The following is a 26,885-nucleotide window of genomic DNA, read 5'->3' as shown; positions in this document are numbered from 1 at the left end:
CAAGTGGTGGATCTACAGTGGCAGTCTTGTAATGATCCTTTGCTAATGCTGCCTGGTGCAGCAGATACTCATTCTGGGGTCTCATGGTGCAGTCTCAGCTTTCTGACTTCATACCCCAACCAGTATTTTAGCTGACTCTTGAATGAGATTAAACACAGAATTCGGGAGGGACAGATTGCGGCTTAGATGCAGCTTGGTGCTTGCACTTGGTTACTCTTCTAGAGATTAAAATATTAAAATATTTTGTAGACTGAATTATGTAATGGGAAGTAGAGGCCATTAAGATTTTTATCAGACTTCTTGTTTAAAAAGAACATTCAATGAACTCCAGTTTCCCCACATTTATGTATCACATGCATTCCAAAGCTTCAAAAGCCAGAAATCTCGGACCTTTTAATGAAGAGGGAACAGTAGTATGGAGAGCACTTGGATATGTTTGTTTCCATTTCAAACTTCTTTACTTCCTGAAAACTATAATTCAGCTTATTTAATGAACTGCTTGTGTATTTTTTCCACACTTTTAAGGTTGATTCAGTAGCTGGTTGGTTGTTATTATATGGTGTTGCTTCTGAGATAATATGAGGTTGTATTTTCTTTCTAGTTCCTGTTTTTCATAAAATAATTTGCCTGGAGAAATTGTGCAACTTTTTAAAATCTCTGTAGTGATGGAAAGATTGACTGATGTTTACGGGAATTTTTGATTTTATTAAATAATAAAATGCTTCCTTCACAAAGGTTGGTAAAGAGTGTTGTCTGATTATGCTTTACTTGTTCTACAGCTTGCAGCCCACACTGCTGCTGTGCTTCTCATAACTATTTCACAACCAGATTAAAGGGAAGCCGTTCCCCTGCTTAAGTGACTCCATTAATTAAACAATTTATTTAAGGGAATGTGGGGTTTGGTTGGTTGGTTTTCTTCCTTGCTAAATAGTTACTGGGAAAAGACATGGCTACTATGGAGAAGACCAGAAGGCTTCATATGAGTGTTGAACTGCTTGAATACTACAGGTGATGGAAAGCAGAGGAGGAAGCTGCCTGCTCTCAGATAAAGAAATTAATTCCCTTGGGAAAATAGGAAGCTTTTCACTAGAACAGATAGTTCAGAATTTGCATTACTATTTATATTCATGTGCTACAATACTGTGAGATAAGTATTTGTGAACTTGAGAGGTCTTCCAGAGCAGCTGATCTGACCTACAAAACCCTAACTAAAGCCCAGACAACTTTGTAATAAAACTCCCAACAAGGCTGGTGAGAGGCCTTGAGCACAAGCCCTATGAGGAGAGGCTGAGGGAGCTGGGATTGTTTAGCCTGGAGAAGAGGAGGTTCAGGGGAGACTTTATTGCTCTCTACAAGTACCTGAAGGGTGGTTGTAGCCAGGAGGGAGTTGGTCTCCTCTCTCAAGCAATCAGCACCAGAACAAGAGAACACAGTCTCAAGCTGTGCCAGGGGAGGCTTAGGCTCAAGGTGAGGAGAAAGTTCTTCACTGAGAGAGTCATTCACCATTGGAATGTGCTGCCCAGGGAGGTGGTGGAGTCAACATCCCTGGAGGTGTTCAAGAGGGGATTGGACGTGGCACTTGGTGCCATGGTTTAGTCATGGGGTCTGTGGTGACAGGTTGGACTCAATGATCTTTGATGTCTCTTCCAACCTTGGCGATGCTGTGATTCTCTTTCCTGTAGAAGCCAGAGTGATTTTTTTATTTTTTGATTATTATTCTAGGTTCAGATTTTCCAGTAGGTAAGTGCCTGCTCTTGTGTCTTAAATAAGACACAATTCTGAAATATGGGACGTAGGATTCAATCCTGAACTGAGCAGAATTGGTTGTATTTTTAGCACTAAAACTCTAGAAAAAGGGTATTATACATTTGGCTCTCCTAATAAGAGAAGGAACAAAACCAAATGAGATTATCTCAGATTTTTTTTTCATGCTTCATAATAATACATTGGTAATTTATAGATATGCATACTTAAAATGACAAATAGCTAAATAAAGGCTTACTAATACTGTAGTTCTACAGAAGATACCAGTTTAAAAAAAATTCATGTGTGTCTGAACCTAACAACAGGAGGCTATAGAGGATAGGTTTGCCTATTTTGTTAATGAAAGAACAGCAGGATACCAACATGATGTTATGCAATTCATTGATTTGCACTTTTAAAATAGCTTGGTTTGGCTTTAGACACAGCATTAGGTTAAACTGTATTTTAAGCAGCTGACTCATCTCACAGTGAGATTTAAAAAGACGTGCGCTGCAGTACCTCGGTAGCCTAGTATACAAATTCCACAACATTTAAATAATTGATGGCTTTTTACAAGGTAACATCAAGACCATGCAAACAAATGTTCTGAAATTCTGTGCTTCTGCATATATTACAGGGCTGCTGTGGACTTCACAGTGTTAAAAGTTGTGTCGTCTTAAATTCCTGCTTTTCTGGACTGGAGAATTAAAGCTGAGTGAATTTCCTTCTGTGTCAGTTCTGCTCTCAGTGCTCGTAAATCAGATGCTGCTTGCTTTCTCATCTGCAGAAGTAATTTAAGCAATTGCAATTTAAGAAAGTTTGTAGAGTTGACACACATGGATTTATATAGCTAAGACTGAATTTTATACAGGATGGCTGAATACAGGATACATGTTTCATCTTCAAAATTGTGCGTGCCCAATTAGTCTGGTTCTAGCACTACTTTCTTCTGTACTTAGCCTTTGCATTTTCAAGAGCCAACTGTGAAAGTCATCATTCTTTTCACTCCTAGTTATACAATGGAGAAAACAGAACAAGTTCACCCATCCTAGATTACCCACTAAAGAGGGGCATGGTCAATCTCTGTGATGTAGAGGACTCCTGTTTCAAGCATTCAGAGCTGAAAAGCTGTCCATTGTGATGGCCTACACCATTATCTTCCTTCTAGAGGAGGCCATAGGCAGCACTGGTATGGAATAAAGCAGATAAAGAGGATTGCCATCTGCTTAGCCATTAGAGCCATGCCTTTTCTTGGTTTTTCCCCAGTTTATTTTTCTTAGCTGTGGTCTACTCTGAGTTGTGCCTCATGAAGTATGTTTCATTAATTATCTTTTGAGTGTAATGAGAATTTTATGAGATTGTGAAGTTTAGCTTATATAATAGCTTGGAAATCTAGTTGCTTGTATGGCACACATTCAAAATCATCTAACCACCTTGTGTTTCTGGAGTAACTGGGCTCAAGTGGTAAAGTCACAACAACCATAAGCCACACAACAGCATAAACCAAGAGCTCTTTAGCCAATATTTACATGATCTAATGTTTGGGAAGATTTAGGGCTTTTTTGTACATAATAGCATTCTTATTACTTTAGTTATAAGGCAGATTACCTTAATTTCTATTATGAGTTTCATTTTAGTATCATCCAGCTTCCTCCTCAGTTGATCAAGTTCATGCTGCACTGTAGTAATTCGGATGATTGTGTAATTCTATAGGAAACAACAACAACACTTTAAATGCAGCATTAGTGCATCTGTTCATTCACTGGGTGTTACTTCACCACTCAGAAATAACACTCCTGAAGTCTTTCCAACTCCCTTGCTTCCTTCCAGTCTTTAATGTGTATTGGAGCTGTCTCTGATCTGTAAGGAAGTGTGCTCTCCAAGAGGGGGCAGCTCCCGTCTGCTGCTAGCCCTTCAGCTGGGTGCAGAGATTCTTCCACTCCCTATTGCTTTGAGAAAGTAAGGTCCAGATTAGATCCCCTGAGTAACAGCACAGTGTCTTGCAATTATCCTTTATGGCTATTCCCCATTTATAATAAAAAGGCATACTTCAAATATTTTTTTTTTCTCTTACAGGCTTAACCTCAATCTTTCACATTTATTAGTGAGATTGCTGCACTCAAGTGATGTTTAGTGTGGATAAACTTCTGGTTATACAGCATGTTATTTCAGCAGTAGGTGTGGGTGGGCCTATTTTTGAATTAACCTCTACAACTAAAATTCCTGTTTTCAAAATGGTTCTGCTAGTCAGCTTGTATAAGTCAGCATCCCTGAGGGGTGGGTGTGTATGTAGTAATTTCTTGCTGTTCCAAGCCTTTAAAAATGCTATTAAAGTGCCAGCTGAAGCAAATGATGCTATAAAATTGCCCATACAAGGAGTCTAAGTGGCATCTGTAGCCTCTCATCTCTGAGATCCTTCTGTAAACTTCTCCCTTCCCAAGGGTGTAGCTGCCTGCATACAAGGGTCTAAGTCCCAGCTTGGGCACCACACAGCTGTGTAACCCTGACCCAGACCACTGAGAAAGCATTGAAAGGCACACAGTCATGCTGGAAAGTAAAAGCAAGCAGGGCTGTCAGACTAGTTAGGGGGCTACTGTAGAATCACCTTCTTTTTGAGTCGCCAGTGAGGTCAAAGTGACGAAACCAGAAACCGCAGGATTTGTTCCCCAGAGCATGATTCTTCCCACCTGACTGATGTCTGCCTGTTGCCTGTCTGGCCAGCCCGTATCTTACAAGGGGTGGACAGCATACTTGTGCTTAGCCTAAGAGCTCATTAAATCCTGCCTATCTTCTGTGTGTGCTAGCCAATAAATAACTGCTGTATGCTTTTACATGTGCACATCCTTCACATAAGACCTTTTTGTGCCAAGCCAAAAAGACCTAAAACCCCCCCTCATATCCTCCCCGCTCAACAAGCAATAACATCTGACTGTAGCTAATAATATAATGTAATCTCAACCCCATTCATATTTCTATATTGTAGTTATTTATGTTAAAATAGCTCAAATAATACACATTTGTATATAACACACACTCTTAGATTGTACATACACTCTCCCACCTTTCAGATGAGAAGCAAGGGACATGATTTATTCTTCCTACTCTAGCTTCAGATTTGACAACAGCCTTGCTTCCATTAACATTGTTAGAAAATTGGCAGATACAGCACTTGGGAAGGGTGTTTCCTATTTTCCTTTTATCTTTTTGTAATTCCTCTCTGAACTTCCCATGATTTGACACCAACACTGTAACACCAGACTCACAGTTGCACAATAGTTCAAGTGCAACCACTCCAAAAGCCTCAGACACATTTCTTATCCTCCAAAGTAGAATTTGTTAATTATGCACATGAAATTCAGGATGATGATAACAGTACAGAACTGAACAATTCATTAATCATAATGAACAAAAGGGATTTTGTTACAAGAATCTATTGTACAAACACAAAGCAGAAAGACTCAAATGCTCACACTCAAAATACTTCAGTTGTTTTGAGAAGAATGGGCTGTCAGAATTGTATGCCTCTTCGTTGAGGGGCATTCAGCAGTTGAAGCTAGTTCAAAAGTCTGTGTAAAAAGAGATTAAATAATACAAGCAAATACCTTGGAGTTTGTCATATTGTTTGGTCGTTTTCTACTACCTCTGGCTTCTAATTGCTTGAGTAATTTCTGGTGGTAAAGCTCTACCTCTTGTTGCAGTTTGCTTAAAGCACCCTCCAGTGAAACTGTAGCTTTCTTAGTTTCAAAGTACTTCTTCTTCCATTCTTCACGAACTACACAGGAAAACAGCAATATCGTTTAGTCTTGCTCGCCTTATCATAAGATCTGTTAAAGTCAGTACCAACCAACTGATCTCGTTAAGACTCAGGTAACCAAGGCACACATTAAAATATGGCAGTGAGTTTCTTTATGAAAAGCAGTTAGTGAAAAATCTTCATTAAAACAACATTCGCTATAAATGCCACTGAGTTTTTCACACAATCACCTACAACAAAAGGCTCTATATCTGGCCACCAACTATTTAGCACTGTACGTTTATGGAAAATTTGAGCTCTGCAAGGTCAGATTTTGAACAGTTTAGTCCCAAAACTATGGGAAACAAGTCACACGTAACTATGGTTCCCCTCCTACGTTGTTAATATGCTATCAACAGCTGGCACAGATCTGTATGTGCCACGTATCTGTCACACCTTGCATCTGGTGTGACAGACTTATGACCGCATGTGCCCACTGGCCTGCAAAGTGGCTTAACTGATTCCTTCTTTCAAGATATATTTTAGGAATTAAGACAACTGCTTCTCAGAAACTTAGCAAAATGAACACAGGTGTTGGAGGTCATGGTGGTATGTAACTGAGAGTGACTGCCAGCATGGCAGTCTTAGGAGGATATTAAATCCTGCATCTCTTATCCTACAGAAGATGCGCTCTGAACTTCCCATGATTTGACACCAACGCTGTAACACCAGACCCACAGTTGCACAATAGTTCAAGTGCAACCACTCCAAACTAGAATTCATTATCCTCCAAACTAGAATCCCTTCCTACCTTGTGAAGAAACATGTTTGTAAATTCACTTACTTGCGAAACTCTACAGGTCTAATAAAAACAACTACAACATAGAGACACTGCTTAAAGAACCTGTAGAAGCTGTCTGAATCCTTTTGAAACAACCTTTATTTTACCTAACTGGAAAATGTCATTTAAGACAACACAGGAGCCATTTAGGCCTTATCTCAGCAGGGTACATTAGCTTGCCTCGAAGCTCCATGCTACTACAAAATCTCTGCTTCAAATACCTAAGAATTTCAAATGAGCTTCACCATGCCCTTAGACAATAACTGGAAGAATTGTCTTGTCTTCTTTTGACAGAGCTACAAATAACAGTTGAGACATCTAGTGATCTAGCTGTATTTAGGTACAAAACATCAAAGTGATTAAACTTCATCTCTATATAACTGGAATGTGACTTGGGGAGGACAGTTTAAGTATAAACTTGAAGGTAATTTTACAAAGAAAAAATGGGTGTTGTTTCAATGAGATTTTACCTTGTTAAAAAACAAGGTTTGTTAAACTAGTCACAACAGGCTTGTAACTTCCATTGCATAAGTTGAATTAGATAGGATGAAAAAAAGGTGCTATGCTGGCAATTTAACTAGAAGCCCTATCAACACAGTAAAACCTCCACAAGCACCAGCTAAAGGCAGGTTTAGAATTTGTCAGCTCTCCTGGGCCTCAAATCACAAACCAGCCTGCAGTAGCTCTCCAGGCACTCTGTGTACAACCTGAGTAGTTTATAAACCCCAGGATATTCTTATAACACTGCCAAAAAAAAAAATAATAAAAAACATGGGTAGAACCATTTCAACCTTAAATCTTTCCAGCATGCTGTTGCTGTTATACAAAGGAACATCTTGGAGCTACTGGTTAGCAAACTGATCATTAAGCTCACTGACAAGAAGACAAGAAGATGAATCATAGAATTAATAAGGTTGGAAAAGACCTCAGAGATCATCAGGTCCAACTTTCAACCAACACCTCATGATTAACTAAGCCATGGCTTCAAGTGCCACGTCCAATCCCCTCTTGAACATCTCCATGGACGGTGACTCCACCACCTTGCTGGGCAGCCCATTCCAATGGCCAACAACTCTTTCTGTGAAAAACTTTCTCCTCACCTCAAGCCTAAACTTCCCCTGGCACAGCTTGAGACTGTGTCCTCTTGTTCTGGTGCTGGGAGAAGAGACCAACCCCCACCTGGCTACAACCACCCTTAAGGTAGTTGTAGAGAGCAGTAAGGTCTCCCCTGTGCCTCCTCTTCTCCAGGCTAAACACTAGTTCCCTCAGCCTCTCTTCATAGGGCTCGTGCTCAAGGCCTCTAACCAGCCTTGTTACCCTTCCCTGGACACATTCAAGTGTCTCAGTATCCTTCTTAAATTGAGGGGCCCAGAACTGGACACAGTACTCAAGGTATGGCCTAACCAGTGCTGAGTACAGGGGCAGAATGACTTCCCTGCTCCTGCTGGCCACACTATTTCTGATGCAGGCCAGGATGCCATTGGCCTTCTTATCCACCTGGGCACACTGCTGGCTCATGTTCAGCCAGCTGTCAATCAGTACCCCCAGGTCCCTTTCTGTCTGGCTGCTCTCCAGCTACTATGACTGCAGCCTGTAGCATTGCATGGGGTTGTTGTGACCAAAGTGCACCACCTGGCGCTTGGACTTGTTGAATTCCATCCTGTTGAACTCTGCCCATCTGTCCAGGTCCCTCTGCAGAGCCCTTCTACCCTCTAACAGATCAACACCTGCTCCCAGCTTGGTGTTGTCTGCAAATTTACTGATGATGAACTCGATCCCCTCATCCAGACCACCAATAAAGATACTGAACAGAACATTTTCACATTGTTTTCAGTGTCTTTTCTCTATAATTCCAAATTATAAAATATTAAAGGTGTACCATAGTATCTCCTCAGCTTATTCTGTTCCAGTAGCCCTTTAGCTTTTCTCATCAGTTCTTCTCTAGTTTTCTCCATGTGCCTTCTGTCTTTCTTCATTTGCTGCAACTGTTCTACCATCTTGTTTTCTAAAGATATTACAATTATATTTAGCAAGCATCCAGATACTGTAAGTAGGAAGGATCAGTCAAGATTTTTGTAAAGCACCCATCAGCAATCACGCCAACAGCTCCCAACAGCTCTGTCAGAGCAGGCAATAAGAATTACTTTGTTTTAATAAACTCTGTGTAAGTGCTCAGGATGGCTGACGCCTTAAAGGCAAGAAACCAACATGCATCCAGACATTCATACACACACAAACAAGTACATGCCCTTTTAATGCCTAGACAATGTATCACTAAAACATTTAAGATATATAATTGTATGTGTATATATACACATGGATACATTGCAAAATCCTGTCACATAAAGCCAAAAAAGCCTCCAAAAGACTATTTCCTGTTGAAAATACTTGGCGATATAAACTGCAGTATACTTTGCAGTATATATTTGCTGATCATAGACAAGACAGTATCTCAGATTTTCACTAGTCAATCACTTACATTCTTACTATCCTCCTCCTGCAGCACAGTGGAGGTTCCTTAGCAATCACAGGATCAGAGGATGTTAGGGTTTGGAAGGGACCTCTGGAGACCATCTAGTCCAACTCCCCTGCCAGAGCAGGGCCATAGAATCTAGCACAGGTTGCAGAGGAATGCATCCAGATGGGTCTTGAAAGTCTCCAGAGAAAGATACTCCGTAACCTTTCTGGGGAGCCTGTTCCAGTGCTCTGTGACCCTCACAGTGAAAAAGTTGCTCCTCATGTTGAGGTAGAACCTCCTGTGCTATATCAATATAGCAATATTAGTAGTGGTTTTCTTGAGGCAGCAATATTTCATCCAATCTTCCTCCTTTTCTCCTTCCACCCCTAAGTCCATGAGTTAGGTTTTCTAGCACAGGGAGCCTACCATGCTCTATGAACAGCCCATAGAATTATAAATTCCTGGAATTTTCCAGTTAAAATTTGCAACAATACCGTTAATGTATGTACCATATGTACAAGTTCTTTCATATAGTAGTTATTTCTGTCTTCATCAACTGTTCAGTCTTAATTACATGTTTGCTTCCCTGCAGTTTATTTGGAATCACATACTCACTTGCTGCCTGAATTGCAGGAACTTGAGCTGCATTTACAGAAACTGCTATATAAGATGGATTAGGAGGCAAAATATATTCTTTTGGGCATGTAAGATGATTTTGCTTGCTTTCACCTGCCTAGAGAGTCAAAAGACACAACTATAAGTACATGACTCATACTCTTGAATAATTACATTAGGCATATGCTCTGAAAGTGGCCTGAGTGAAGGGGAGGGCTGAGTTTGGATTCTGCATGCACACTTTTTTATTTTGTTACCAATACATATTGTTACTAAATTAGAAACAGCTGAACTTCTGCAAACAGATCCACAACACTGAACACCTGCACTGCAGAGAACATACACACAAAAATTTCGTACAAAAAGTATACTTTGGTTAACTGTTCTTGTCCATGTCCAAAACCTTACACGTTACTGACACTTCCACGCAAAACCACAAATAATAGGCCTTAAAACTGACTCTTGTTCATGAAGCTGCCAGTTCCTAAACTAAAACTGATAATAGCAGATTTTCAATTTCATGATTATTTTCATAAGACTCCACTAAAATCACTTCTATACACAGCTCACACTTACTAGTGACGTCTGCTATGCTGTATGAATGCATGTGGGTGCTGAGTCTTCCTAAATATGTTCTTACTCTGGTACTGTATCTGTGTTTTAAAGGATTTAATTTTTTTTATCAGAAGCTATACTTGGCCTGAGAGAAGACAAATTTATCCCATAGGAAATATGAAATTATAAAAATGTCATGGCTAAAACCAATAAAATGTTCCTTTCAAGAAATAGTAATTAAAAATTAGCTAACATTAATAAGATTGAGATAGATATTGTGAATGTAGTTCCTGTTAGATTATAGCCAGAGGTGTAACTTGTGATTATTTAGTCTTTTAGAAATATAATTGTTTTATTAATTAGCAGGTGTATTAAGTAGCAGTGAATGAATTAACTTTTCTCAATTACTCTCATTTGAGTATTTGATATTTCTAATGAGTTATCTGTCTTATAAAATTAATCTGCTTCTAGGTAGAGGACTGTATTTGTTGCTCAAGATAACTAAGAATATGTTACCTTCAAAAACACACCTGATTATCCCATTTTCCATCAGGATCAGCTATGGACTGGCTAGCTCTGTATTGCTGCAAGCTAAAGATAAAATCAAAGAAACAAATGAAAATTCATGTAATTAATCCCCCCCCCCCCCCCCCTTTTCTTTCAGTTATTCAAAGTCTACAAAATAAGTTTCTAGCTATGAATTAATGTTATCCCTTATTTCAGCAGAATCATTATTTACTAACCTTTGCTTTTTGTGTGCATATTCTGTGGTTTGGTCTTCCACTACTTTAAGAATTCTAGCATCCTGTGTTCCATCTCTTCTTACTTTGGTATCATTTTGGTGGTCATTATTTTCTGTATTTATTAGGTCTGTGACAAGAGAGTGATGATCAAAATATATTGATTACACTCACCAAACTCAAGCCATTTTGACTGCCAGTGCCTGGACTTTCCAACTTTTATTAAAAATTCAGTGAATCAGCCCAATAAAAACAATGTTAGCATTGGGACCTCACAGTGGATAAAAATTGGCTAGATGATCGCACTCAAAGAGTGATGGTTAACAGCCCAATGACCTGGTGGAGACAAGTGATGGGTGGTGTTCCTCAGGGCCTGGTACTGGGACTGTCACTGGTTAACATTTTTGCCAGCAATGTGGACAGTGGGATTCATAGAAACACAGAATGGCTTTAGTTGGGAGGGACCTTAAAGACCATCTAGTTCCAACCCCCCTGCCATGGGCAGGGACATCTCCCACCAGACCAGGGTGGTCAAAGCCTCATTCAGCCTGGTCTTAAACACTTCCAGGGATGAGGCATCCACAACTTCTCTAGGCAAGCCATTCCAGTGTCTCATCACCCTTATAGTAAAGAACTTCTTCATCATCTAAATGTAGCCAGGTCTAGTTTAAAAACCATTTCCCCTTGCTCTGATATCCCTTTATAAAAAGTCCCTCTCCAGCTGTCCAGTATGCCCTCTTCAGGTACATGGCAGCCATTATAAGGTCTCCCTGGATGTTTCTCTTTTCCAGGCTAAACAGAACAAACTTCAGCCTATCCTCATAGAAGTGTTCCATGCCTCTGGTAGTCTTGCCTTTTCTAATACATTCTGCAGTCACATCTCAAAGAATACAACACCCAAATTTTTTTGTTACTCCAAGTGCTGGATGTATAGAAAATAATCCTAACTGAAGTCTGTAAGGTGTGCAAATCTATGAAGAATTGAATATTGCCTCATGTATTAATTACTCATTAAAAATGTCAGTAGAACAAAGGTCACCATTCTTACATTAACTGTAAAGTTCTACTAAAATATTAAGACCTGTCTTCCAAGAGTATTTCCTGAAAAAGAATTTATGTTATAATTTTGATGCTAATATAACAGTAGTCATTCAAATCCAATTTAAATGTGTCAGGCCCTTCTTGGCAATCACTATAAATTTAGGAATATTAAGAACATTATATAACCATTGAAGGGCTTAGGAAATGGTAGTTAATAGATCTCTCCCAAACATTTCCTAATTTGGCACAGAATTCTTATCTAGTTAAAGTGTGCTTTAAACTCCTCCACACTTTTGTACCTTTTTCACTCTAGTCTGCTCCAAGTGTTCTCTCTGTTTTAAGAATGCCACTGCTCAATGGCATAGAAATAGACATTATATGGGAAGGAGCGGAGGAAACACTTCCTTGTCAGTAGTAAAGCAGCCATGGATAAGATGACAATGAAAGCTGAAGTGAATAAATGCTGTCCCTGATATACTCACAACAACATCAGTTTTAAATGAAAAAAAATTCTTGAATCATGGGATCACTATCTTCCAATCCTTACCACAGCTACTTAGACGTTTTTTTCACCTAAGTAAGATTAGAGAAATGCCTCAACTATAGCAGAGTGTTTTCCTCTATCAGTACACAGCCATAAAGGAATCACTGGAAGTAAAACTACAGCTCTTTGAAAGATATTATAATTATTTTAAAAGTTAGAATATTGTTCTGAGAGCAGTATTCCAAGTCATGCTGTAACTATGGATTTCTTAAAACTTAGCTTTACTCTGACAACTTTCTAAAATGTGTGCCTTAGCAAAAAGATGACAATGAGCAGTTGTACCCTTTTGATGTGTGATTTGATCTTCATGTGCTTCATTATTCTGGCCCTGTTCATCACTGTGGTTTACATGAAGAGTAAGATGAGTTCCACTGGCTTTGTCATCCCACTTAGGAGTGTTGGGCTCTTTTTGATCTTGGCTGAGATGGTTTTGCTGAGAAGCCTGTAATACGACGTCACTCTCTCCAGATTCCCAGTGTGCAGGATTTGAATGACTTTGTGTGAGGGAAGATCCATTGCATCCATTTTCATCTGTAGAACGTATGATATTAGAAAACAGAAATACTATTTTATTGTACATGTTCACCATAATATTTTTTCTCCATCATCCTCCTTCACTGCATTAGTTAAACTTACCTTTTTCTCTAGATTTGATGTGTTTTTCTTGAACCCAGTTGTTATAGTCTTGCTGATGTTTTGTGTGCAAAACTGGAAGAGGTTCTTTCTCACTCCATTCCACAGGACTATGCACTTTCTGATTTTCTAGATGATGACTGCTGTGTATGCTTTCTAAAAACGGTTTGCTTTTTTCAGGCTTTTGTTGAGGAAGATTGAATAATCTTGACCCATGACCGAACCTATTATCTGCATTGAAGTAATGTCTTTGCTGAGGAGATGATGATAATGGATAAACATCCTCAAAGTACTCCATTTCAGGTAATAAATACAATTCTGGATAAAGTGCCTAAAACATGCAGTATATTCATCAGACAGGCCAAAAGATGAAATAAGCAATGCAAAAAGTTTCTGAAAATGGTACCTTAAAAGCTGTTCAATACATACATAAGGAGGAGCAAATGACTTCAGTTCCAGTTCTGTTTCCTGCTTTGCTTTCACCTTGGAAGATAAAGAAGTGTAACCAATACAATACTTTTTATCAATAATGTTGCATATTACTTGATTTCTGTATTATCTCATCATCTTCAGATAGTACACTCTGTTACAACCAACATTACCTTCTGTAATGGTCTCATGAAGAAGAAGGAACATAGACTGCCATTCTATTTTCTGACATGAAATGTTCTTTTTTCTGTTTTTCAAAATCTCAGTCAGAGCCACAAGAGCATGTGGATGCACTGAAAATTTGGGATTTTTTTCTAATTTTATTTTAATCTTTGTATCCTTTGCACTTTTTCTTATGGTTCAAAGGACCTGGTCCAATGCTCACAACAGAAGAAAGTCTTCAACATTACCAAACGTTGCTTCAAGCTGAATCAGAATTGAAATGCTGAGTCTTATATAATTTTCTCTTTTCACCTGATATAATAATGGAAAATCTTTATTTATAAATATATATTTATTACTCTTCCATGCATTCTTGTATTTACAGTTTGTCTTAATATTCTTTTTGTGATATATACATTTGAAAGATATGCTCCAGCAAGAAAAATAATAATATCTGAGTTAAATATTGAAACTGAACTAAAACCAGGGCCAAGTTATGTTCTCAGGAATGGCCAGGCAATGGCATTGATTCACTGCTAGAGATATAGACCATAAGCAAGAAAAAGAAGAGCAGAAGAACATACATAGAATAGAATAGACCAGGTTGGAAGAGACCTTCAAGATCATCGCATCCAACCCATCAACCAATCCAACCCACCCAACCAACTAAACCATGGCACCAAGCACCCTGTCAAGTCTCCTCCTAAACACCTTCAATGATGGCAACTCCACCACCTCCTTGGGCAGCCCATTCCAATGGGCAATCACTCTCTCTGTATAGAACTTCTTCCTAACATCCAACCTAAACCTCCCCTGGCGCAGCCTGAGACTGCATCCTCTTGTTCTGCTACTGGCTGCCTGGCAGAAGAGACCATCATCCGCCTGTCTACAACCCCCCTTCAGGTAGTTGTAGAGAGCAATAAGGTCACCCCTGAGTCTCCTCCTCTCCAGGTTAAGCAGCCCCAGCTCCCTCAGTCTCTCCTCATAGGGCTTGTGTTCCAAACCCCTCACCAACTTTGTTGCCCTTCTCTGGACTCATTCCAGCAAGTCAACATCCTTCCTAAACTGAAGGGCCCAGAACTGGACACAGTACTCGAGGTGTGGCCTAACCAGTGCAGTGTACAGGGGCAGAATGACCTCCCTGCTCCTGCTGGCCACACTGTTCCTGATGCAGGCCAGGATGCCATTGGCCCTCTTGGCTGCCTGGGCATGCTGCACGCTCATGTTCAGCCTACCATTGACCAGTACCCCCAGGTCCCTCTCTGCCTGGGTGCTCTCCAGCCACTCTGACCCCAGCCCATAGCACTGCATGGGGTTGTTGTGGCCAATGTGCAGAACCCGGCACTTGGATGTGTTCAATCTCATGCCGCTGGACTCTGCCCATCTGTCCAGCCTGTCGAGGTCCCTCTGCAGAGCCTCTCTACCCTCCAGCAGATCAACCCCTGCCCCCAGCTTGGTGTCGTCAGCAAATTTACTGATGATGGACTCAATGCCCTCATCCAGATCATCAATAAAGATGTTAAAGAGCATGGTTTGTATTTATTTTTCATTTAAAAGCCCTTACTTGCAGGCAGGGTGTAACTCTTAGACCTGCTACATGGTTACTGTTGTGAAACAGAAGACCCGTGTGGGAGGAAAAATCCCCACTCAACAAATATTTGTTCAGGAAGATGTAATTCAATGAGGTTACCATGACCCTAAACTACAAATAAACCAGTTAGTTTGTGTATTGCTTTACATTTGGTTATAAAGTTATACAGTATCAGCAACAGTAAACACCCCAAACTAAAATGATATCTTTAATGTGTGGCTAAAAATTTTCACTTGTATCTACTAATATTTCTAATTATTTATTAATGTAAATACTATATTAATTTCCTGGCATTATAAATGAAGCTTGAAAATGTCTCTGTTTATCTCAGAACTATCAGAAGGGAAGACATTATACCATCTTACTTGTTATCATCCAGTCAAAAAAACCTGAATTCTTTGAAGACATATGCACATTTTCAGATTGACATTATGCCGCAGTCTTTACATTTCTCTTCATGTTTTTCTACCTAGTTTTTGCTTATTACTTAGTATTTATTCTAGACCTCTGTGTAATTTTAGTGATAATGCAACTACAAAAGAAATAAAGAACAGCACCAAATATCCAGCTTGTAGTTAATTTCCAAATCTGTCAGAAACAGGTGAAATGAGAGGTGAAAAAAGTATTCTGTACTTACATACATGACTTAAGCCTGTGCATTACAAGCACAAACATTTAGTTGGAGTGATTTTCAAGTTTGTTTAATCTTTAACTACAGTTCCTAAGACTGTACAGAGAACCAATTTAAGGAACTGTTATGAATCAGAAATGCAGGATTTTGATTATACTCATCTCAGCCTGCATTACTGGGTTAATTAGTAGAACAGAAATGTACATCTAGTGAAGATTTCATTCACAGACTGATGTTTTAAAGGCTTTTAGGCTGGTCACAGCAGGAACCATTAGAGGAACTCTGATTTACTCAGTTTGCATTGCAAATTCTTCAACTACCGTATTCCCAGCCATGTACTGGTAATAATCACCTTAGGGATTTATTTGTTTTCTTTTCATGCAACCAGGTTTGTCATATTTAATCCACTGACTTATCAAAACTAGTGTCTCTTCACCGGATGGCAGCTAACTGTGTCTGATGCTTTAAAGGATGTTTCTAACATATCTGCCCAGCTGTGCCTATGCTCCGACAAGATCTTGCACTCTAGCATGTTTAAAAACAAACGCTAATGGTGTTCCTAAAGTTACCACTGCTTTCCTGTGATATTATCTATCTTTTATCTGCTTGAACAAAATCTATGATTTACAGTATAAAGCAGAATAGTACTAAAGAAAAAAAAAAGAAAAACCAAACCCAACAACTTACCACTGCTAATTTTTTCCCAATGCATTTTAAAAACTTGAATTTATCTGCAACTGCAACTCCACCAAGATACTCTCCAAGCTTCTCCCGCAGCACTCTTAGTGTGATGTGAGGAGACACCCTAGAATGTTGTTATTTGTTAATACATCTGTAAGATGAAATAATGATGGCTAGTTAGTAAGAGGGGGAAGGTAATGCTATATACATGCTGGCTTTCATGGACAGAATGACCAAAACCAGGAACTATGTCCTAGAACTGACCCTAATTACACATAAGCCAGACAATGTTGGTATGTTAGAATCCAAATATTCTAACACTTTATGGTAGACTGTATTACGAGGACTGTCATAAAATTAACTAGCAATATTCCTATTTTAGGAACCCCATAGAAAGGGATAATATGGAAGTAGCTGAAATTTGAAAATTACTCTAAGAATGCTCTTCTTCATCTGCAGATGATTAACAAAGACACTTGAAACTAGAGTCATGCATTTCTGTACAGGCGACAAAGTTTCAAGGGGCTAGAATATATCCCTTTAAGAACTAAGGGCTAGGTAAGATGTCATCACTGTGGTTTAATTCACAGGCAATTCCTTTGATTTTGTCATCTTCAACACAAATTTACAGTTGGGCGTGTGCATGTGTACATGCAAATGTATTTTAAATCAAAACCAAACACTGCAGTGTGAACATTTCCGACATAGTTTGAGGATGAGAGAGCTGATGCAAATATTGAATTATGTCATTTGATGCACTACTGGAAACCATGCAAATTTTAAAGTAATGAGCTCAGTATAAAAATCACTATGGAGTAAAAAGCACCTCAAATGTGCAAGACACACATAAATGTTCCACAACACAGGCAATTCTAATTGCTCCTACGCTGCCATATAAAATAAATCAAAGAACAAATTTAGGCCCCAGATTGTTCATCACCCATGCTGATTAAGTGTTAATATACTACTTTGCATCACTCTGGCCCAGGCACCTATCACTCTTCAAGCAATGCACAGACATAGCTGGAGACATAGTATATGTCATTCTGAGTCATCAGTATAGACAAGAACAGGCTGTCCTTTTAGGTTGGACAGCTCTTCAACATTAAACTGTCAGGGTTTGTTCACACTTTCAAATATCCTTATATGGCTTCATTTCACACCCTAGGTATGTAAAATCACCCTCAGTTTCATCTCATGCACACAGTACTTTGGTGGACTAGAATGCTTCCTTTGCGTTATTTCAAACACTGTAGACTTTGAGGACACTCTTGAGATCATAAATCTGTCTTGAAGCCCAGGCATGTAGCAGAGTGGACACATCTAGGCTGCACTTCTTGGTCCCTGTACGTTTAGCTGCTGTGTATTTGTTCCCCAGACATATTTTGCCTATGCTTGATGTAGATATTAAGCCTAAGGTTATTTATTTCAAATGGATAGAGATATATGTGAAAGATGGATACATAATTCAATACACATCCTCCTGAGGTCTTATGTGAGAACAGAGAGGATCTATAATTGAAACATCTCTCACTCCATTTCTTCAAGATGATGTCTCAGAGAAGATATGCCCTCTGAATTGTCTTTGGGAATAAAATGCAAGCTCTTTCAGAGACACTTCTAACATTGCGCACCCCTGACCAATAACGTCCATCTGTATCAGCAAGGCAATCTAAATCTAAGGCATTTATGAACAGCAGGGAAAACACAGAATCACGATCTGACCTCTGGAGATCCCCTGCTAATGTAGGTTTGCCAAGTCAGGATTTACAGGAATGCATCCAGACATCTAAGTAACTACAATGTACATAAGAGATTGCAGAAAATTATCTAGAATCAGATATAGGGCATAAATTTATCTGACAATGATGTGCCAGTGCAGCTGCTAGGAACACACAGTAGTATACTTTTACTAGCTGCCACTGCCTAGCAGAAGACTAGTCACATCCAAGTCATTTGCTTCAGAGTTTTCCTTTAAAAGGAATGCAAATTAGAGTTCATAGCAGCCATCTCGTTTAGAAATAGCAAAAGTATGGCTTCTGTGGTGAGGAATGAGGAATAAATAAAAGATCACAGGCTGAGAAATCAAGTTCATAGCAACAAGAACTCAGAGCCATTGACAATTATGTACTTCATATTTTCCTCTAATTAATGATTAATAGAATCAGCCTGTACTTGGACCTAGGAATCCGTTGTTAAGCTGACTCAAACAGTACTAGGATTGTCAAGCTGAGTGGACAGTGCTACAAACAACATCCAAACGGCATCAGTACCAGCAAGGCTGCTGTTCCCTCTTCCCAATTATAATAAAGGAAGTCTTAAAATATTTTTGGGGTGTTGTAGAAACTGTTTTATGTTGGCCAGGTGCTAGTTATTGCTAATGCAAATATACTGCAGTACTGCCAAGTACCAACAGAATAATTAATGAACAATTACTTAAGACTCATTAGCAAGCAACAAATACCCGGAGAAACATAAACTCATTGAAATCAGTGCGACTCCTAATTTAAATGTATCCCCCTCAGAATTGACCCTTAGTGAAACAGATTGACACTAGAGAAAAGAGGGTAGTGACAGATGCCAGATCACACTAAATGGTTTGAAATTACCATTCCAGCAGTGCATTTTGCACCTCTGGTGGTTCCTCCAACAGCAAACAAAATGGATACGTGCACTTATTTCCTCTGGGTTTGACCAGCCTTTCCACAAATGTAGCTTTGAGAATAAATAGGTCATATTTGACTATCATCAGTCTTTTCAGCTACACAGTATATTGTCTTAAGTAAACAATACAAACCTAAATTTAAATTAGTTAAGCCCCATATTCTCTGCAGTTTAAGCTAAATTGGCAGGTTTTGCGCAGGAGCAGACAAGGTTCACATAAAAGCTCTGTTTCAATGCACATCTTTACATTACATGATTTTTTACTAACTTCTTACTACACTAGATACACACAGATTTGTGGTAAAGTATTTAAGACTACAGAACAAACTTTGAAAGCTGGGAAATACTATGACTGCCAATCTTTTTTCCAGGTTTGGGCCTAGGACTGGGATCCAAGGTGTTATTTCACTAAGTCCTCTGAACAGCTACCCAAGAGTGCACATAGCAACCTTTCAGAAATAGTACTAAAGAAAGAAGACATGCTCATGGTTGTAATGCTTCCTCTAGAGAAACATGGCTCAAACTCTTTACTTAGATCATCATCGTATCCCTGTTCCTGGGATCTGCCAGGTTATCCCATCTTCATCAAGTCTTGAAGGTGGCACATTGATGAAAAGATTTTGATAATCAGGCTCAAAGAAACAAAAAGACTGTGTTTTAACTAAACAAATTGCTCTGCAGAAATACCCATCTGGAAGCGCATTTCAATGTTCTACATTAAGGGCTGCAATGGAGCCAAGCCTGATACAGCCCAAATAAACTTAACACTAGTTGTGGGCACCACCGACTTTCCAGAAATTACTAGCAAACAAGTCTCTTCTGACAGATGCAACTGTGCTCTTTAGGGCAACAGCTGGACTAAATAACTAAGGGACCTACCATGTACGTGAAGCCTAAGACAATACCTACCTTATAAATCCAGCTGAGATGAATTTGCTAGAAAGAGCTATAGGAACAGTATTCAGCTTGAAGTTCCACACTTCTTCTGGGACATAAAAAACATGAAGCTCCACCAACTAAATAAAGAACAGATGATCATAACTATAGGTATAGTATAACCCTCTTCCTTTACACTTTGACTTTCAATTCCTGAAGGCAAGAGTGGTTTCTTTGATGGTTGCAAATGCACTACAAGAGTGAGGCTTTATCTGGCAGTGATGACTAGATAGTGAAAACAGCAATGAACAGAGCAATTTGTGATTCAATACCAGCTGGCAGCATCAAAATAAGTCACATTATAACAAGCTCAGCAACAGAGAAGAGAGAAAAGAGAGCTTGTGCTACTGCTGTATGTCACTGTGACAGCAATGGACAGAGCTCACAGAAACAGTTGATACATTGGAGTACGTCATGGTAACAAGAATACTTCAGCTGAAACTCTGCCTTTATGCATCTCGTAAAAAATGCAAAGCCCTGAAAGCCTGCTCCAAACAGCACCACAACTTGACCTTGCCAGCAAGGAAAAAAAGTGTTCACAGTTGTTAATAATATTAGCTAGAAATGCTCTTGGTAATGTCTAAAACAAAACAAAATTTAAAAACAAACAAGCAAGCAAGCTATGGCAGCTGCAGGACTTTTAATGTCTAGTCTTCTAGTCTTGATAGTTTTAGTAATCAGATGGTACTAACAAGGACTATACACTTCCATATAACTAGAAGCCATTCCAATCAGCTATATTAAATATTTCTGCAATTTTTGAGTTACTAAACATAAACTAGAAAATAATGCCTTATATATCTATATTATGTTAAAAGCGCTTTTTCCCCCCAACTCAGGTCTCCTGAGAAATGGTGCAGTGTCATTTATTTTACTCTTTTATTTCTGAAAATGGAAAAATCTTTATGGAAAAGCACAAAAACTCTCACCTGTGATGTTCGAGGTCTCATGTGACTGAATGACATGTTGACCCCTGTACTTGATCAGAGTGAATGCCAGGTGGGCTTTCAAATTTTCTTTTTGATTGAAATATTCTTTAAGAATTAATTTCATGACAATCTGTTATAAGAGAAGTTAATCCATTAATATCCTTTATTTTCACGTACTGTTCTCCTTTCCACTTATGAAAATGGAGAAGTTGCTTCTCTCCTGAGGCAGAAAGCTTCCAGCTAACTACAAAGAGACTCAACCACACCTTTTACACAAGTATCACCTAAGTAACTGGGGGAAGTCCTGCAGCTCTGACAGATCTGCCCTGAAGTATTTCCTCTTAACAGTTTATCCCCATACCAGAAAAATCCTTTCATAAACTGCAAACCATGGTTCTCTGGTAGCCTTGTTACAACATTGCTCACTGCTCTTGTCCAGCACTTTTAAGATGTTATAAATCTCCTTCTGATTTTCAGCCTGTTGAATGCCCTCACTCTTCTGATCATTTTATCAGCTCTCCCTTGTACCTCTTCTACTTCTAATTCACCTTTTCTTGAGTGCAAGTGACCAGACATTCCAGTCGACCTACCAGGTCTCACCCTGGCTCTGTGCAGTGAGATTAGTATGTCCTCACACCAGTGTGTACTTAAAAGTACCTGTGTCTTTACTTCCTTCTTCACAATTACATTGCAACTAGCTCTCACAAATTACCTGACTGTAATGTCCCATCATGTCTTCCCTTATCCCCAGCCAAAGACACAGCAGGTTACAGCATAAATTCTCCCAGGTAGTCCCTTGCATATATGCAAGATGTTGTACTTCATATTACAACATACCACCCTTCACCATTATTCCAGGGTTCATGGTCACTTTTTGCAAATGCCTATCTCCTCTAGACTGTAGTCAAGACCCAAGTATGTTGGCAAAAACAAAGTTAGTAACTTAATTACATCTCAAAATAAGCTCCAAACTAGCAACTGAGTAGATAGTATCACCAAGATTTACCACATTAGTCTTAGTATTGTCTTCACTTACAACCCACTTCATAGATAACTGGAGAGGGAAGGAGTGGAAATCAACTCGGTGTGGTTGGGTTGCCTAACTTCCTCTAACCCCACTTCCTTTGCTGTCTGCAACCTAGTAGCATTGCTCCTTTCTTCTCATAGAATGCTTTGGGTTGGAAGGGACCTTTAAAAGTCACACACCTACCCCCTGCTGCAGCTGGGGGCACTTTTAACTAGATCAGGTTTCTCAGAGCCCTGTCTAACCTGATCTTGAACGCTTCCAGGTATGGGGTTTCTACCATCTCTCTGGGCAATTTGTGCAGTGTTTCACCACCTTCAATGTAAAAAAAAAAAAAAAAAAATCTAGCTAAATCTACTCTCTTTCAGATTAAAATCATTACCTTTTGTCCTGTCACAACAGGTCTTTCTAAAAAGACTGTCCTCGTTTTCCTTATAAGACCCCTCTAAACTACTGAAGGGCCACAGTAACATCTCCCCGGATCCCTCTCCGAGCAGAACAATCCCACCGCTCTCAGCCTGTCTTCACAGGAAAGGTGCTCCAGCCCCCTCATCATCTTCGCTGCCCTTCTCTGGACCCGCTCCAAAAGGTCCGAGTCTTTCTTGTGCTGGGGACTCCTTTTATGGAGTTTATTGTTTCGGCGCTTCCAAGCGGTTCCCTGGCTCCCAGGCGTACATAGCTCGAGGGCGGACAGCTACGAATCCCAGGCAGTAAATGGAACCCAGGACGGCAAGCTGGTACCGGGCTCGGCGCTGCTGCGGCCCCGCAGCGCCCCCCGCGGTGTAGGCGACCCAGGCCCCGGCTCTGGGCGCGGCGGCGGCTGCGCAGGCGCCGCAGGGCCGGAGAGTTTGGGACACGCTGGGAAGTTTGGGCTGGGCGCGCTGCTGTGCTCGCCGCCGCTCCCACCATGTCGGGTTCCTCCAACGTGGCGGCCATGAAGAAGGTGGTGCAGCAGCTGCGCCTGGAAGCCAGCGTGACTCGCGTGAAGGTGAGAAGCGGAGCCGGGACGGGGCGGACGCGCCGCCATTACACTGTCCCTGGGGCCGCGCCCTGTGGTGTGCCTTGGAGGCGGCCAGGCCGCCCGCCGGGGCAGGACCAGGCCGGGGCAACCAGCTCCGACCTGCCCCGCCCTGCTGACCCATCCTCGCGGCGGTACCTCGCTGTCTGACTTTAGTCCCAGGGCTCCGTCGGGCTTCCCTATCCGCTGCCGCCGCGTCCCGGGGCCCGGCCCGCTGCAGCCTCAGGCTTCCTGCAGCCTCTCGGGGACCCCCGGGAGCCGCTCTGTGAGGGAAGCGCTGCCCCGCGGAAGGGGCGCAACCCCGCCCTCCCCTTTCATTTTCTTACTTGGAAGAGTATCATCTCCCATCACACTCTGGTGAAAAGGGCACCTCCGGTCGGATTTACAACAGGTTGCTTCTGGCCTGGCACTGACAACGTAAAATGGAGACTGTCCTGGAAGACATCCTAAGTGCATTTAAACTTGCGCATTTTGGGGGTGAGACTGGGTCCTGTCTGATTAGAGAAAGTGAGCAAAGTGCAAATACAAGATACCAGTCAACGTGCTACTTCCTGAAACTTTGATTCTTCTTTTTTATGAGTTGAGAGTTAAAGCAAAGCAAGATGTCTTTTCAGTGCTCTAAGTAGTACTGCCTACCAAGAGCCCCTACACCTTCTCATCATAACGGGGGCTTTCCAGCATGTTGCTCATCTTTCAGGTTTAAAAGTTTAACATGAAAATTTTCCAAATTAATTTTTACTCTAATATTGCAGAAGTTCGTGAAGAAACCAAAAAGTATGGTGAAACCATTGCATAAAATCTACATGAGCTGTATTGCAGAATCATTTAGCAGTACTGCTTATAATTTTGATGCAGTTACATCCTCAGTATAGAGTATTAAATGAATTCTGATGTCTTTTAGGTTTCTCAGGCTGCAGCAGACTTGAAGCAGTTTTGCCTGCAGAATGCACAACATGATCCCCTACTGACAGGAGTATCATCAAGTACAAATCCTTTCAGACCCCAGAAAGTTTGTTCATTTTTGTAATTACGTAAACTACTTTGGTATCTTTCAGTGGTAAGTTGTTGAAATACTATCCATAAACTGTTCTGTCATTAAAAATAGCTGACTTTGAATAAGACCGTCTGTATTGAAAGGAAGAGGCATCTGACTTCTGCAGCTAGTGTTGGTCTAGGTCTCCCTTTTGGGCCCCTTCTCTCCTGTTCTGATTGTAGCTCTGTACTGGACACATAAGTGTTATGAGTAGCATTTAGCTGTTGCAGAGCTCCCAAAAGCTTCTGTTGCTTCAGCAAAGTAGTAGTGGGACCAGCTACTACTGAGCGGCTATTTGAACTAGCCTGGTTGTACAGTAATTCAAGGGTATTGTTTCCCTCTTCTCACATAGTATTTACTTGTCTGACAGTGTATAGGGTGAATCCTTATTATGGCAGATAAAGCAGACTTATTAAACTTTAAAAGAGCACTTCCAAAAATAGGTTAGTGGTGGTCTCCAAAAGCATTTCCCCCTATAGGACACAACCTCTAAGCCAAAAGAAAAATGTAGTGAAAGAATCCTATTGGCCCATACTCCATTCAAACAAGCTACTACATGTGTAGCAGTTAAATAGAAACAATTGAAAACTCATTTGGATTTCCATTCTACAACTTTTACAGGTTCATTAGCACTACCAGTCTGGCATTCCTCAAAAATTCTGGTGATTTGATTTTTGACTAACCCATTTAGAAAGGCAGGTTTAGATCCTCTTCCCCATTGCCCCTTGACTTGGATCTGTTTGGGATGCGAGCATAAATAGGTTATTTTGAAGCACCTGATACACAGTTAACCATGGTTCACACTCAGAAATCTTACAGAGAGTCTTAACCTTAAAGAATTCTGGTTTTGTAGCTGACTTACATCACCTAAAGATTGTACTTTGTTAGATTTGTCATTTTTAGACAGCTTTATAGAAAGGTGACCACAGGCAGGCTGAGGTGCTTAGACGTTGAACTGTGTATAAGGAGTGATTCATGCTGTAAAGACCAGAGTAGCAGTACAGAGGTCAGTACTTAACCATTTAACAAACACTTTCCCCATTGTTTTGAAGAATGAATTAGAGCATTGTAACTGAAATGTGCTTTAGAGTTGTTGTAGCTTTTAAACTTATTTCTGTTGTGAAATTTACTAACTGTTCTTATTTAAAATACACTATTCTGGGACACTTTTTTGTTCACTACTGTAGCTTCAGCTTTAAAAGTTATTCAATGAATAAATCTGATCTGTAACCATTAAAGACAGGTAACCTATAAAAAGCCAAATAAACTGGTACTTTCATCAGTGACAGTTGGTAGCGCATCAGACCCTTAATGGGAAGGTCGCGAGTTCAAGCCTGCAGTGGGCAGTAGTGTCCTCTCTACTCTAGTCATGAGGTCTGTGGCCACAGGTTGGACTTGATGATCTTTGAGGTCCCTTCCAACCTTAGGAATACTGAAATACTAAAGTTCCTCACCATGGTTTGCCAAGCTCTAGTAATTCCTTGGTGTGGAAGTCAGGAAGTTTCCTCTTCCCACACATAGAAAATAGTAAGCCTTTTATGCTTCTTCTCAATTACAACCCTGACCCTCCCTCTTTCTCATTTTGGAACAGAGCACTTGTTTCTGCTGATTTGACAGGCAAAAGTCATTAGAACAGCAGTTTTGGTTACAGTACCTACATGGGAAATTCATCCTTCACTCTATCTCTTGCAAGCACTTCCTCAAAACTGACAATTTCTTAATTATAATCCTGGTGTTTCCATGGTAAGACAATGGAGTTCATGTTTGCAGAGGCAGCACTGCCTCTGTGGAGCAAAGAGAAAGTATAATTAGTTACATAGGTTCCCTCAGCTTTTCAAAGGCAAAGTAGATGCAAGCTGCCTTTTTCTATACTTGTTTGGCTTCCAGGAGGCACTAAGCTTCAGTGCTTTCGTAACAGCTTTGATAATCTTATTGTACCCTTGGGGATAGCTTCATGGTTTTAAAAATTTGTTTAATGAACTAACAGTTTTATAAAACAGCTATGGAAAAAGGGTATCTCTTTTCTAAATGGCTATCCGTGGCATAATCTGAAGGTATGCCTGAGACAGAGAAATGGATCAATGCTAAATGAAGAAACTCTAACTAGACTTTGGTTTTGTTTTTCAGATCTTTTAGCATCTTTTCCTAGCTGCTGATGTGTGTATGAGCAGAGTGCCTCAAGGAGCAGCCTGGTTTGAAGTCTGTACAAAAGCTTGTCTTGAACGTGCCAAATCTAACTGTAAAATTGCTACTGTTGTCGAACCTCTTACCATCTACCTCTCCAAAGGAACTGTATGGTAGTTACAATACTTGTTTCATAAGGGAATCAGTTTTATATGCCAAGCAAAAAATAAGTGTCTTGATTTAGTCTGGTCCTGAAATTACTGTACCAAGTTGATTAACTTCTAGTCATGCTGACACCCCACCAGTTACTGCATCCCTCTGCAGCAGCTGGAAAGCACATAGAGGAATCCGCCTTTAAACATTCCATGCTGCTGCAGGTTTGCCTGGGGGTTGAGATACACAGAACAAGAAGAATTCATCAGTACTATGCTTAGAAGCCTATTAGAAATATAATTCAACTCTATAGCTGTCCCACATCATAGACATCATGTAAAGGGTAACTTGAGTAACTTAATTATTGCTAGATGAGATAGTTTTACATGCTTTCTGTAAGCTCACCTTATGAATTCTTCCCTATCGGTGTTTTACTTCGTTTTGATACAAGAATATCAACTGTTTTGGGTGTACACCTCTTCTAAATGGAACATTTACAGAAGAAATACCTGTAGGAGTCAAGCATATTAATTTTGTAACTTCTGCAACATGGCTATTTTATGTAAGTTTTTAATGAAATAAAATACTACAGACTTCCTGGATTGCA

At 40.1% G+C, this 26,885-nt stretch overlaps 2 protein-coding genes across 2 annotated transcripts; one reads left to right on the top strand and one right to left on the bottom strand.

Moving 5' to 3' along the window:
• Positions 1-734: 734 nt before the first annotated feature.
• Positions 735-22,794, bottom strand: SPATA1 (spermatogenesis associated 1). The gene is made up of 14 exons (XM_068141161.1): positions 22,333-22,794; positions 20,927-21,056; positions 19,971-20,077; positions 16,404-16,521; positions 13,333-13,386; positions 12,907-13,234; positions 12,553-12,801; positions 10,689-10,815; positions 10,476-10,536; positions 9,391-9,508; positions 8,197-8,322; positions 5,346-5,515; positions 3,352-3,450; positions 735-2,524 (listed from the first exon to the last, which is right to left on the bottom strand). Exons 2-14 carry the CDS (start codon positions 20,960-20,962, stop codon positions 2,420-2,422), a joined length of 1,698 nt encoding a protein of 565 aa, XP_067997262.1. The 5' UTR covers positions 20,963-21,056; positions 22,333-22,794; the 3' UTR covers positions 735-2,419.
• On the top strand, positions 22,767-26,885 carry GNG5 (G protein subunit gamma 5). The gene is made up of 3 exons (XM_068141164.1): positions 22,767-22,938; positions 23,870-24,025; positions 26,129-26,885. The coding sequence occupies exons 1-2, from the start codon at positions 22,858-22,860 to the stop codon at positions 23,993-23,995; spliced, it is 207 nt and encodes a 68-aa protein (XP_067997265.1). The 5' UTR covers positions 22,767-22,857; the 3' UTR covers positions 23,996-24,025; positions 26,129-26,885.

This window comes from Melanerpes formicivorus, unplaced genomic scaffold, assembly GCF_026170545.1.
Source record: "Melanerpes formicivorus ecotype bairdi unplaced genomic scaffold, bMelFor1.0.p_v2 SCAF_7, whole genome shotgun sequence".
NCBI classification, from domain to species: domain Eukaryota; kingdom Metazoa; phylum Chordata; class Aves; order Piciformes; family Picidae; genus Melanerpes; species Melanerpes formicivorus.
Note: the sequence above shows the minus strand (reverse complement) of the source record. Positions and strands in the feature narration are given on the sequence as shown.